This window comes from Coregonus lavaretus (assembly GCF_964263955.1).
Source record: "Coregonus lavaretus genome assembly, chromosome: 6".
NCBI classification, from domain to species: Eukaryota; Metazoa; Chordata; class Actinopteri; order Salmoniformes; family Salmonidae; genus Coregonus; species Coregonus lavaretus.
This window is the reverse complement of record NC_139993.1, coordinates 31,814,549-31,828,342: the sequence shown is the minus strand read 5'-3', so window position 1 is coordinate 31,828,342 and position 13,794 is coordinate 31,814,549. Positions and strand designations below refer to the sequence as shown.

Sequence of the window (13,794 nt, the reverse complement as noted above, 5' to 3'; positions counted from 1 at the left end):
GGACTTGGACTTGGACTTGGACTCAGACTCGAGCACAGGGGACTTGGGACTCGATTCGGACTCTAGGTTTAGTGACTCGACTACATCACTGGGCGAAACAGTCATTAGCTCCCATTCTACTTTTGGACACCAATGTGGCTGCGTTGTCTGTGAAACGTTGATAACAATGCCAGTGACGTGACAGAGGTGCAACCCATGCTACTTTGCCAATACTTTGCGGTACCATCTGGTGATTATGCTTCTCTCTCTCTCTCTCTCGCTCTCGCTCTCCACTTGTGTGTGTCTGTTTGTTCTGAATGTAATGTACAATATCTATGTAGGCTGAATTAGGAATTTACATGGCCACATAATTCTTATATGTTTGTCATATTTCTGCTGTTGGGAAGAGAATAGGATGTTATGCAGAAAAATATATTAGTAGGACAACGCTATGCATGTTTGCACATGGAAGTCAGTGATTTATGTTTACTATAGGTTAATGAGGCAATACACATGTGATGTGACTAAAATGAAAGTGTATTTAGTTGACTAAAATGGCCCACTGTTTTTTTCATTTTGACAATAACTAGATAATCATTATTCGAATGTAAAACATTTGACTAAGACTTAATGATATTTTAGTCAGAAAAGAGTGCCAAAGTTAACACTGATGGAAACTGAAGTTATTAGTCGCTAACTTGAACAATTGTTACTCTACATAAGCCATGTTGTATCAATCATTTGCCAGATGTCATTCTTCCCTATCTCACCTTTACCTGCTTACCCCCGCCCCTTCCTGTCCCAACAGGAAGTAGAGATCAGTCTAGAGGATGTGTGTCACACTGACGAGCCCAAGTCTCAGGACCAGTACCACTTCGCCATGAGTGGCAAGTCCTTCGCTGTCATCACTGAGCACTTTCAGGATCTGCTACAGAAGGTAACGGGGGACCGAAGTCACTGTAACACTACCCCCCCATTCCCCAATAAACACATAGCTATTGCTGTTGTGATTTGGTTGTGTCTAATGCATTGTTGTCGGCCTATCTGATTTAGTTGGTGCTGCGTGGCACAGTGTTTGCCCGAATGGCCCCCGACCAGAAGACCCAGCTCATTGAGGCACTGCAGGGTGTGGAGTGAGTAGAGACACTACTGACACATGGGCACAAATAGCACAGTACACACTCTCACCCTCTTCATAAATCTGTTCAAATATTGAACAAAAATTGCATTTGTTTACACATTTTGTACATTACATTTGCAAACAGTAAATGATCGTATCTTTTCTCATCTGCAGCTATTTTGTGGGCATGTGTGGAGACGGTGCAAATGATTGTGGTGTAAGTACAGACCTCTTTTGAAAGCATTTTTGTTGTCAAATGATCATGCAGATAGAAGTAAAGATACTATGTTATTGCTAAAATGTGCTTAATGTTTCTTTTGACTTTTTACACCGCCTCCCTCGCTCTCTAGGCTTTGAAGAAGGCTCATGGAGGGATCTCTCTCTCTGAGCTGGAGGCATCTGTAGCCTCTCCCTTCACCTCCAGGACCCCCAACATCTCCTGTGTGCCCAGCCTCATCAGGTAGGCCTGCTCTGGGCCTCGAGCACCAGAATATTACCCATCAGCTAAACATGGCTAACAAACTAACACCAGCCTACTGCCAAGCTTGGAGACTAATCAGTCAGCCTTATAAAAGCACTTGCATGCTGACTCACTTGATTGCTCCTAAAAAAAAATACTATTTATCTCTTCACAGAGAAGGGCGAGCGGCTCTCATCACCTCCTTCTGTGTGTTCAAGTTCATGGCCCTCTACAGCATCATCCAGTACATCAGTGTCACCCTGCTCTACTCTGTGAGTACAGTACCCCTCCCTTAGTTTCTGCACTCCGGTGAGGATATTACTAGTCTCTGGTATATACAGCTGACCTCTGACCTTATCTCTCTGTAACCATGTCAGATCCTCAGTAACCTGGGAGACTTCCAGTTCCTCTTTATAGACATCGCTATCATCCTCCTCATCGTCTTCACCAGTAAGTAGAGCAACACTAATTAGTTTGACACTTGTCCACAAGTGTCCAGATACTTTTATTGCGATTTCACTTGGTTTTGAGAAACTTACCCCACCAGCAATATACTTCCTCATTGCTCGTTCTGCAGTATGGGGGCCACGGATAAACATTAACAAAGTTTCCAAAAACACCCAAATACTTTATTTTAGAAACAACAAAGCTCTCAGTATAGTGATGCAGGTCTTTAAATGTTGTTGCTAAGTTTCTCAAAACCAAGTGAAATTGCAGAAAATAGAGATTTGGTTTTTTTAAAAAAGTGAACTTGTCCTTTAAATTAATGTTTGATCTACTACTAGCTTTGCTGGGTTTGTACTTCACTCTCTCTACCATCCTATCTTCCGGTTCCTTACTTACTTCCCTGTCTCTTTGCCATTGCCTCTCCCACCTTCTCTGTCCAGTGTCTCTGAACCCAGCGTGGAATGAGCTGGTGTCAAGGCGTCCCCCCTCAGGTCTGATCTCAGGCCCTCTGCTGTTCTCCGTGCTTACTCAGATCCTCATCTGTCTAGGCTTCCAGACCATCGCCTTCCTCTGGGTCCGACACCAGGCCTGGTACCACATCTGGACGCCACAGTCAGAGTGAGTCCAAGTTCAACCCCCAAGCTAACTACTGGACCTATTCAAAACACACCATTGGGGGATAGCAGTAACAATTTAAAATCACTAATGAATCACCATTAAGACAACCGTTCCAGTGCAAACACACCAATAAGACACCTGTAACAATGGACCCATGAGAAGACACTACCAGACTCAAAACAAACCAATAAGCCAACTGTAAACACAGTAACATCATTCCCATATACCGTGAATGTCTTACTGTATATCATTACTGCAAACAGTAGGGGTGTCGCCAGCCAGCTTTTGACTTGTAAAGCTGCTTCCCGATATACATATGACTGTGTGTGTGTATCCCTGTTCTCTCCTCTCCCAGTGCCTGCAACCCGTCCCCCCATGCCAACTTCTCCCCGAAACACAACTCCTCTGAGGACGACCACAACATCAAGAACTACGAGAACACCTCCCTGTTCTACGTCTCCTCCTTCCAGTACCTCATCGTGGCCATCGTGTTCTCCAAGGGGAAGCCCTTCAGACAGCCCAGCTACAAAAACTGTGAGGACCCCTACTAACACCAATGTTCCCACGTATCCACCTGAAAATCGGATAAAAGTGTTATTTAAAAGTGTTGGTTCTAAAATCAAGTTAGGGTTTGAGATTGGTTGGAACTGCACAACCTTTTTCTGTGTGACTGACCTATGTTTGATTAGTTTTTCTGTCCGTCTCTCTTTCTCTACAGGGCCCTTCGTGGTGTCTTGTATTGGCCTATACATATTTCTGTTCTTCATCATGTTCTACCCTGTGTCTGCTATCGATGAATTCCTAGAGGTGAGTGGACATCAACCATGAGAGACGAGCTTCATACCGATATTAGCCTCAAGCTTCGGTTGAATTGGGACCTACAATAATGACATTGTGAAATAACATGGCATTGCTTCACTTTTTGTTTAAATGTGCTCTTGTGAATCTGTTTCTCTGTTTTCCCCCGTCTAGATTGTGTGTGTTCCGTTTGAATGGAGAATCATTCTGTTCTTCATCATCGTAGTCAATGCAGCCGTGTCTGTCTTGGTGGAGGTAAAACACACACACACACACACACGCACATTCAAGTGAGATGTGCGCTGTCCACACACACACAATTCCTCCCTTTCTTTAAATACAACCTGCAATCACCACAGTGACGGCCACGCCGTAACCCACTCAGCGCATTACATCTAATTGGGTGGTTGGTTACACACCCAGGCTCTGCTCTCTCAATCGCCAAGCGTAGACAAGTGGCAGTAAATGATGACCTAGAGCTGTGTGGCCCAATGATAGAGATGGCTCACCGGTGATTTACTATTAGAAAATGCCCCTGGCTTGCCCTGCGCAGTAGAGCAGTTCTCTATCCCCCCACTTGAGCCTCCCAAGCCCCCACACAGCTTAGCAGTGACACTAGATGGCGTTCTCTCCAAGGCTGCCAACCTCCCACACACCAACCAATGACGCTCAATGGATAGTCACCAGCAACAGATCCCTGTCACACAACAAAATCCACTTTAAAAAGCACCATTCTCCTGTTGTAGATGATGACACCCTCTTTCTCATTTTATTTGTCTTCATTTATGTTGAGAATAACCCCCTTTTCCTCTCCTCACGACTAACGCACAGCCCTGAAATCACCCTAAATGTCCATTCAATAGTTTGACTATTCAAAAAACTAATGAGGATGGACAAAATCTTCTTGAGGAAAGCTGTGTGATCAAGTAGCCACTCTACTCTTTGTAATTATTTCCTGCCCACTGCGCCTATTATTCCATAGACCCTCGTCCTTGACGTCGTCTTATGGAAGCTTGTGTTCAGCCGAGACAAGCAGGGCAGCTATGGCGCCACCCCCGCCACCCCGACAACACAGGTTGGGAAATCTGACACTCCTCCTCTTCCACCGTCGCTTTTAATCCCCCCCCCCCCCTTTCTTCTCTCTCCCCTCCCCCCTTTCTTCTCTCTCCCCTTTTCTTCTCGCTCTCTCCTTTCTCTCACCCAGCACTCTTATTATATAACCTACCCATATCTTGCATGTACAGACCTGACGGTTCTCTGACCCCTCTTTCGCCCCCTGGTGGGTTGTCTGTGTTATTACTCTCCTCTGGTAGCACGATTCCCCCATGTATTTAACACCCTGAGCAGTAGTACAGTATTGGCTCCAGTAAGCTCCTCCCGCTGCATGCGCCTCAAAGCGTCCCCTGTTAGCCCCTAACATTGTGAGTGGAAACCGCATGGTCTAGATCAGGTACAGTATGTATCCACCGCAGGCTAGCTGAGAAGGGTATGTGCCCCACACATGGTGTCACTCTTGATCCCACACATGGTGTCACAAATTATCCTAATTACCTTCTCTGTTGCACTGCATTTTAGCATGTCTGCTTGTTTTGAGGTAATCCTCGGGCAGAAAAACAACAATCACCCAAACGTATTGCCATGCTAGAATTTGAATTACCTAAGAACTGTTTCTGTTGAAATTATAGCATTTTCTCAACAGTTAAAAACCATTATAAAACAATGTGTGTGCATGCTGCAATAGTGAACCAATCTGAATACCATCACTACCTTCTTTAGGTTATATAGTGCATGTAGTGACATAAGCATGTGAGATCATTCTACCTTCTAAAGGCTTAAAAATACGAAAGAGAATTGGAAAGAGAATGAATGAGGAAACATATCCACAGAGGAAAAAAATATTCATTAAGTTTTCTTTGCCCTTTTCCCCTTTCCCTCCTCTCTTGTTGTTGTTATCGTGCGGTTTCCAGGGTGGCATAGACCTCTGGGGACCCAAGTGTCTGTCGTGGCTGTGCTGCCGGCAGAGGAAGGTACCCAAAGCGCGCTACATGCACCTGGCCCAGGAGCTGAGCGTGGACCCCGACTGGCCCCCCAAACCAACCACCACCACCGAGGCCAATCCCCCGCCGCCCGGCAACATCCCAGAAAACAGCTCCCCCTACCAGATCATGACCGACTCCTAGCACCCCCCCGCCCCCAATCTCGCTAAAGCAGATACACACACTCGCGCACACACATACACGACCAAAAGGACAAAAATAAACTGTTGTCTATGAAAAGAACGAGACTCTGAAAGATGGGGTGATGGTAAAAATGGTTTGTGGGGTGGACAAATGGGAGTGTGGATCCTCCAGAGCCTCTCTGGTATCTGGTCTCTCCATGCTCTTTGCTGCTCAGATCCATCACAGTGTTCAGACCCTGGCTGGTCTACATAACCCCCAACAACCAAACCCCTCAACCTGCCACCACCCCCTGGTCTACTACACAAATACATCCCAAGGATAGTTTACTCCAGCGATTCTCAACTGGTGGGTCGCAACCCAAATCTAGGTCAAGGGTGGTTTTGAATGGGTTGCAGGTGACTGAGTAAAAAAAAAAAAAGACTTTTTTTGTTTTTTTATTTTAAAAAATATCCAGTCTGAACTTAAACAACTAAATACAATAATTTAATCTCTGACCTATTTTTCTTCAATCACTGTATTTTCAATATAGAGCTATTAGTAGCGCTATTTAGCAGATTTGGTTGATTTTGTAGTCTTAAACCAGTGAGTTTATTAATATTCTTTCTGAAGAATATGGTCAAAATTGAATGATTTCCTTTGTCATATAATTGCTACAATTACTATCAATATAGCATAAAAATAATTTTTCTTTGCCATGCAAATGCTCTACATGACCAAATGTATGCGGACACCTGCTCGTCGAACATCTCATTCCAAAATCATGGGCATTAATATGGAGTTGGTCCCCCCTTTGCTGCTTTAACAGCCTCCACTCTTCTTGGAAGGCTTTCCATTAGATGTTGGAACATTGCTGCGGGGACTTGCTTCCATTCAGCCACGAGCATTAGGGAGGTCAGGCACTGATGTTGGGTTATTAGGCCTGGATCGCAGTGGGTGGGGTTGAGGTGTTCGATGGGGTTGAGGTCGGCTCTGTGCAGGCCAGTCAAGTTCTTCCAGACCGATCTCGACAAACCATTTCTGTATGGACCTTGCTTTGTGCATGGGGGATTGTCATGCTATAGCAGGAAAGGGCCTTCCCCAAACTGTTGCCACAAAGTTGGAAGCACAGAATCGTCTAGAATGTCATTGTATGCTGTAATGTTAATATTTCTAGCCCGAACCATGAAAAACAGCCCCAGACCATTATTCCTCTTCCACCTAACTTTACAGTTGGCACTATGCATTCGGCAGGTAGCGTTCTCCTGGCATCTGCCAAATCCAGATTCGTCCGTCGGACTGCCAGATGATGAAACGTGATTAATCACTTCAGAGAACGCGTTTCCACTGTTCCAGAGTCCAATGGCAGCGAGCTTTACACCATTCCAGCCAACACTTGGCATTGCGCATGGTGATCTTAGGCTTGAGTGCAGCTGCTCGGCCATGGAAACCTATTTCATGAAGCTCCGACAAACAGTTATTGTGCTGACGTTGCTTCCAGAGGCAGTTTGGAACTCTGTAGTGAGTGTTGCAACCAAGGACAGACAACTTTTACGTGCTTCCGCACTCAGCGGTCCCGTTCTGTGAGCTTCTGTGGCCTACCATTTCGCGGCTGAGCCTAGACGTTTCCACTTCAAAATATCAGCACGTACAGTTGACCGGGGCAGCTCTAGCAGGGCAGAACTTTGACGAACTGACTTGTTGGAAAGGTGGCATCCTATGATGGTGCCATGTTGAAAGTCACTGAGCTCTTCAGTAAGGTTATTCTGCTGCCAATGTTTGTCTATGGAGATTGCATGGCTGTGTGCTCGATTTTATACACCTGTCAGCAACGGGTGTGGCTGAAATAGCCGAATCCACTAATTTGAAGGGGTCCACATACTTTTGTGTGTGTATATAGTGTATCAAGTCGTGACTGAGACAACCTGGTTTAATTTGGGTCCGGGGCAAAACCAGTTGAGAACCACTGGTCTACTCCATATCCACCCCCCTTTTCCTCCTCACCTGCAGTCCAAGAGTCCACAGTGTCCACAGGCTGGGTCTTGTGGCAGAGTCAGACCCCCGTGACTCACTGCTTTTTAACCCTTGCTGAAATATGTAGCAAACTAACAAACTCCAATCTTAGTTCTAATTTCTACATTTGAAGTTGCTGTTGCCGTGATTCCCCCAGGAGCTCAAGATCTTCTCCCATTGCTTTTGTTTGTAAGCAGCCATCAGACATCTCCACTAACATGGTTATTATCATACAGGGGACTCGAAGCATGGATGTGCATGAACCCAGCTCCGTATAGCCATTGTTATATGGTGGTTGGAACACTACTGCTTACCCAACAGTACTGTAAGCTTATTATTGCTGAACATTGACCAGAACCTTTTTGTATTATGAAACAGTATGTGCGCACAAGAGGCAGCATATAAACGGCTTGGAATCATGTGTAGCAGCAACCCCCCCACCGCGCATGTAGAAACCATCCAAAGGCGAATAGACTTGCAAAATCATGTCAAACTGGCCTCACATGGGCTAGCATTGCTCTGCTTAAAAACTGTCTTTAAAAAAAAAAGTATGTCATCCTGTATTGCATTTCTTCCCATGGAAGAAGAATCAAGGTATGATGATGGCATTGTGAAATTCATTAGCTCTCTCCATACAGCCGTGCAACTGGCAACACATACTGTACTACCGATGCACACTGCGCTATAGCCATAATAACATGCATGTATAACCATTGCACGCTGCACAGTCAAAAGTGAAATCAAAGGGCTAATACTCATTGTCCATCAGAGGTAGCTGCTGGGTGGAGCTCTAGGATGACAGGTTCATTGTAATGGCTCAAATCAAATACAATCTAATTTCATTTGTCACATGCTTCGTAAACAACAGGTGTAGACTTTGTGAAATTATGACTTACGGGTCCTTTTCCAACAATGCAGAGTTAAAGATAAAAAATTATAATAGAAATAGTGACAAGGAATAAATATGGATGAGGAGTAAAAAAAACATGGCTATATACAGGGAGTGCCAGTACCGAGTCGGTGTGCAGGGGTACGAAGTAATTGAGGTAGCTATGTATATATAGGTAGGAGTAAAGTGATTAGGCAACAGGATAGACAATAGACAGTAGCAGCAGCGTATGTGGTGAGTATGAAAGTGTGTGTGGCGTCAGTATGCATGTGTGCCCGTGTTGGGTTGAATGCTGCCCATTACTGCTTATCACTTATTAACCTTTTATTCACATTACTTTAATATACAAATATTTCAGTATATTACATTTGTTTTATTTGATGACTTTATTTCATTCCAAGTCATCATCTCATCTCTGTAGAGCTGCTGCCTAACAAAATCACTATTTTGTGCTCTTCTAAGTAAATAAGGCATACTTTTATGACTGCTGAATAACAACTATCAATCACTTTGATCATATATTTCCAAGTAGAGATACCTCGCGAAACAATAGCTGCTCTCTATAGCCCCTCACGAGCATGCATTCTTATCTCTTCCTGTAGCAGGTGTAAAATAAACAAGTAGATGACTGGACAAGGACAAGTAGATGCGCAATGGATTATGGTCATTGTAGTTAATTACCACGTTTATGCGCTAAACTATGTAGAATATTGGCCTGTTGGAAACTACAACTCCCTACTACATCGCACAGCCCAGGCTGGATCTGATCTATCTCTAGAGAAACTGTACAATGTGCACATTGAGCTTACAGATAAAAACTGAACAAAATGGAATTCAAATAATTGAACCAACTTCAGTCAATTAGTTGCTTAAAAAACTAAAAATAACCGAAATGTCAGTTAATCACACAGCACTATTTAGCAGTCTTATGGCTTTGGGGTAGAAGCTGTTCATGGTACTGTTGGTTCCAGACTTGGTGCACACTGGTACTGCTTGCCGTGAGGTAGCCGAGAGAACCATCTAAACACGTGAGAGAAGTCTAAACGTGTTTGATACCATTTAATTCTAACCATAACAATGAGCCCGTCCTCCTATACCTCCGCCCACCAGCCACCATATATTTTCAACAGCTAAATTGGTTCACATTATTTAATAACATAAAATGTAGTGTGTGCATTGCTGTCCACCCTCATGTGTTGACCATATTGTAGACGTCATATTTTCTGCCGTTCAGTTGTGTACTACTACATAAGCCAGTCTTTCTCCTCATAGTAGCAGATCATCACATATCGTCAGAGATCCTAGTTTGTGTTCACCCAAAATGTGTTTGTCAGAAACACAGTACTGAGAGATATCGCTAGAATGCTAGTTCAAATAAAAAATACATTTTTAGACAGAACTACATGTTAAGGCAGGAATAACAAACAGTTGTTACTTACAGATGTCCTAGTTATACATGATTATATGATCAAACCTTACAGATCGCTATTATATTGTTAATGATTTCTGGTGTGTTGGTAAAATGATAAAGGCGTATACAATGCACAGTAAAGAGAATTTTCCAGAAATATCCAGCAATATTGGTCATTGATAGACAATATGACCAGGGGCAAGAGGACATCCTTATGTGCCAATTAACGTGTCTAAACCAACTCTATGATTGAATCCATGACAGTTCTGCTTTTAGTAAGGGTATTTTTACTCAATGTTTGTGAATAATTATTCACATTGGTGTTGTTATTTTCTTCTGTTATGGGGATCTTTCCTAAATATCTGTAGAATACGCATATTGTTATTTTGAGATTTTTTTAAAAAATGTGGCATTTAGTTATTTAAATTCAATATCAAATGTTAGTTTGTTGAATGATTATATAAAACAAACCATATTTTGTCTTTCCCAAAGAGTAAAGAACATTTTAATCAATGTTCAAATGGTTGTAAACAAGTAATATCTGTTTCCAGATCGGTCCAAAAAGCCGAACTCCAAATCAGACTGGAATATTATGCTTTTAATGTTATTATTTTTATGGACTCTACCTGTATATTTGTTTGAGATGTACATTTACAGTATTTGTGTGTTGAAATGTAGCTTTAAAAATATTGTTTAGAGATGTGCTTGAAGTCTGAAGTCTGTATTTTTCATTTATATCTAAGGGTTGCTTTCTACTCTCCTTTTGTGGTACTGTTTTGTCACGATTAGTTGTCTGTACACTTTTTTTTGTAATGTCAGGATTTTTTTCTCCTATGTTATGGAACAGCAATGCTGTGTGCATCTTCCTGAATTAGACATGAGTCTATTGGGCATTTCTAGAATTATTATTTAAGCCAATGATGAGGCGCGATTGTCTCAGATACTATAGGGCCAGAAGTTATTCCTGACCTTGTGACCTAACCAGGAAAAACTGGGCCCTAGTTATATTTCTAAAGCCTGGAATGTTGCTTGGTGAGGTGACAGTCAGGAAAAACGTATTGCCCTATGACCAATATCTAGTCATGTGAGGAATATATCTTCTCAGTACTCTGAAAACAGTTACTATGAATCTAATGATTGAAATAAGGGATCCCATGTAATATACAGTGCATTCAGAAAGTCCCACCCCTTGACTTTTTCCACATTTAGTTGTTAAAGCCTGAATTTAAAATGGATTACATTGAGATTGTCACTGATCTACACACAATATCCCATAATGTCAAATTTTGTTTTTAGAATTTATTTCACAAATTAATTAAAAATGAAAAGTTGAAATGTCTTGAGTCAATAACTATTCAACGCCTTTTGATATGGCAAGTCTAAATAAGTACAGGAGTAAAAATGTGCTTAAGTTGCATGCAATAATAGTGGTTAACATGATTTTTGAATGACTACCCCACACATACAATTATCTGTAAGGTCCCGCAGTCCAAAAGTACATTTCAAGCACAGATTCAACCACAAAGACCAGGGAGGTTCTCCAATGCCTCGCAAAGAAGGGCACCTATTGGTAGAAAAAAAAAAAGCAGACTGAATATCCCTTTGAGCATGGTGAAGTTATCAATTACGCTTTGGATGGTGTATCAATACACCCAGTTACTACAAAGATACAGGCGTTCTTCCTAACTCCGTAGCCGGAGAGGAAGGAAACCGCTCAGGGATTTTGCCATGAGACCAATGGTGATTTTAAAACCGTTAGAGTTTAATGGCTGTGATAGGAGAACTGAGGATGGATCAACAACATTTGTAGTTACTCCACAATACTAACTTAATTGACAGAGTGAAAAGAAGGAAGCCTGTACAGAATACAAATATTCCAAAACATGCATCCTGTTTGCAATAAGGCACTAAAGTAATGCTGGAAAAAAATTGGTAAATGAACTTTTTGACCTGAATACAAAGCGTTATGTTTGGGGCAAATCCAACACAACACATCACTGAGTACCACTCTTCATATTTTCAAGCATGGTGTTGGCTGCATCATGTTAGGGTGTGCTTGTCATCGGCAAGGACTAGGGAGTTATTTAGGATCAAAAGAAATGGAATAGAGCTAAGCACTGGCAAAATCCTAGAGGAAAACCTGGTTCATTCTGCTTTCCTGGGAGACAAATTCACCTTTCAGTAGGACAATAACCAAAAAAAAAAACTAAGCCAAATATACACTGCAGTTGCTTACCAAGACAACATTGAATGTTCCTGAGTGGACTAGTTACAGTTTTGACTTAAATCTGCTTGAAAATTAATGACAAGACTTGAAAATGGCTGTCTAGCAATCATCAACCAACTTGACAGAGCTTGAAGAATTTTAAAAGGAATGATAGGCAAATATTGTACAACCCAGGTGTGCAAAGCTCTTAGAGACCAAAAAACACTCACAGCTGTAATCGCTGCCAAAGGTGATTCTAACATGTATTGACTCAGGGGTTGAATACTTATCTAATCAAGATATTGGTGTTCTATTTTTCATAAATGATTTAAAAAATGATTCCACTTTGACAGAGTATTGTGTGTGTGGATCGTTAACAAAAAAGGACAATTAAATCCATTTTAATCCTACTTTGTAACATAATTTGTAAAAAGTCAAGGGGTGTGAATACTTTCTGAAGGCATTGTATTGGCACCTCAGTTCGACAAACATTGTTTCTGGGCAGAAATATTTGGACAATCTTTAGTTTTCACTAGCACCTGGCACCTAAAGTGTAAATGATGCTTTGAGTTTTATACACTGTCTGTCTTATGTAAAATCACAATTTACAGGCTGAAGAATATGCATTGCTGTGGATATCACAACCCCTCTCTCCTCTAGAGGGGATTATTTTGCTGCTAGGGGAATGATTCTCTCAACTGTCCTAATGATGCACCTTAATGCTTCAACTTTGAATCAATAATGATAACCCTAAAACCTGCAAATTGTTATTCTGCAAAATGATACTTCCTGTTTTTCCCCCTCCACAAAGTCATATTTTACCCAGATACAGCTATCAAAGCAATGAAGTGTATGCTGAAACTCTATGCTCCTAAAGGTACATTATATCGGTTGTTGACATCTGTAATCACCTGTTTTTTTTTTTAAAACAAACCGTTAAGAGGCATTTAGAACAAATCAGCCACTGAGTCTGTAGAACTTCCAGTGGAATTGTTTCCTCAGGGAAATGTGTGTATTTGTAACGTATAGAGAATTATAATAAAGTTAATACATAACTGAATGGAAAGCAAAGCCTATTGGTAAACATTTTATTACAATTTTCTTCTTCTATGTCTGTTTGTGTGTAGATTGTTTGTCGCCACAAAATCTAAACTCCCAACCCTCAGTAAGAAGCTTCTCTTGAAAAAGTTGTTGTTGCAGAGATGTAAATTACTTGTAATTTATTTTTATTTATTTACTGAGGATTGTTTCTAATTACTTTTCAATAAATGTGGTCATCAAATAAACATCAAAATAAATGTTTGACTACTTTGTAGAAAAATAAAAAAATAAAAATCTGGAAAATTTAGGCCGGGATTTAATCTGATCGCGCTTTTTCGACAATGTGCCATTTACAGGTAGTTTGCAATTGAGCGTGCGAAAGTATTCATCCCCTTTGGCATTTTTCCTATTTTGTTGCCTTACAACCTGGAATTAAAATGGATTTTGGGGGGATTTGTATCATTTGATTTACACAACATGCCTACCACTTTGAAGATGCAAAATATTTTTTCTTGTGAAATAAGACAAAAAAACAGAACTTGAGCGTGCATAACTATTCACACCCCCAAAGTCAATACTTTGTAGAGCCACCTTTTGCAGCAATTACAGCTGCAAGTCTCTTGGGGTATGTGTCTATAAGCTTGGCACATCTAGCC

The 13,794-nt window shown here is 41.6% G+C and overlaps 1 protein-coding gene across 1 annotated transcript in view; it reads left to right on the top strand.

Moving 5' to 3' along the window:
- Positions 1 to 13,018, top strand: part of LOC311131177 (polyamine-transporting ATPase 13A3-like) — a 58,421-nt gene extending 45,403 nt beyond the window's left edge. Inside the window, exons 23-34 of the mRNA XM_084164024.1 lie at positions 788 to 916; positions 1,033 to 1,112; positions 1,274 to 1,316; positions 1,450 to 1,559; positions 1,735 to 1,831; positions 1,937 to 2,009; positions 2,447 to 2,624; positions 2,980 to 3,158; positions 3,343 to 3,431; positions 3,597 to 3,677; positions 4,405 to 4,497; positions 5,390 to 13,018. Of these exons, the coding sequence (XP_084020150.1) occupies positions 788 to 916; positions 1,033 to 1,112; positions 1,274 to 1,316; positions 1,450 to 1,559; positions 1,735 to 1,831; positions 1,937 to 2,009; positions 2,447 to 2,624; positions 2,980 to 3,158; positions 3,343 to 3,431; positions 3,597 to 3,677; positions 4,405 to 4,497; positions 5,390 to 5,602 (1,365 nt within the window). The 3' untranslated portion in view covers positions 5,603 to 13,018. The remainder of the gene's footprint in view (positions 1 to 787; positions 917 to 1,032; positions 1,113 to 1,273; positions 1,317 to 1,449; positions 1,560 to 1,734; positions 1,832 to 1,936; positions 2,010 to 2,446; positions 2,625 to 2,979; positions 3,159 to 3,342; positions 3,432 to 3,596; positions 3,678 to 4,404; positions 4,498 to 5,389) is intronic.
- The last annotated feature ends 776 nt before the right edge of the window (positions 13,019 to 13,794 follow it).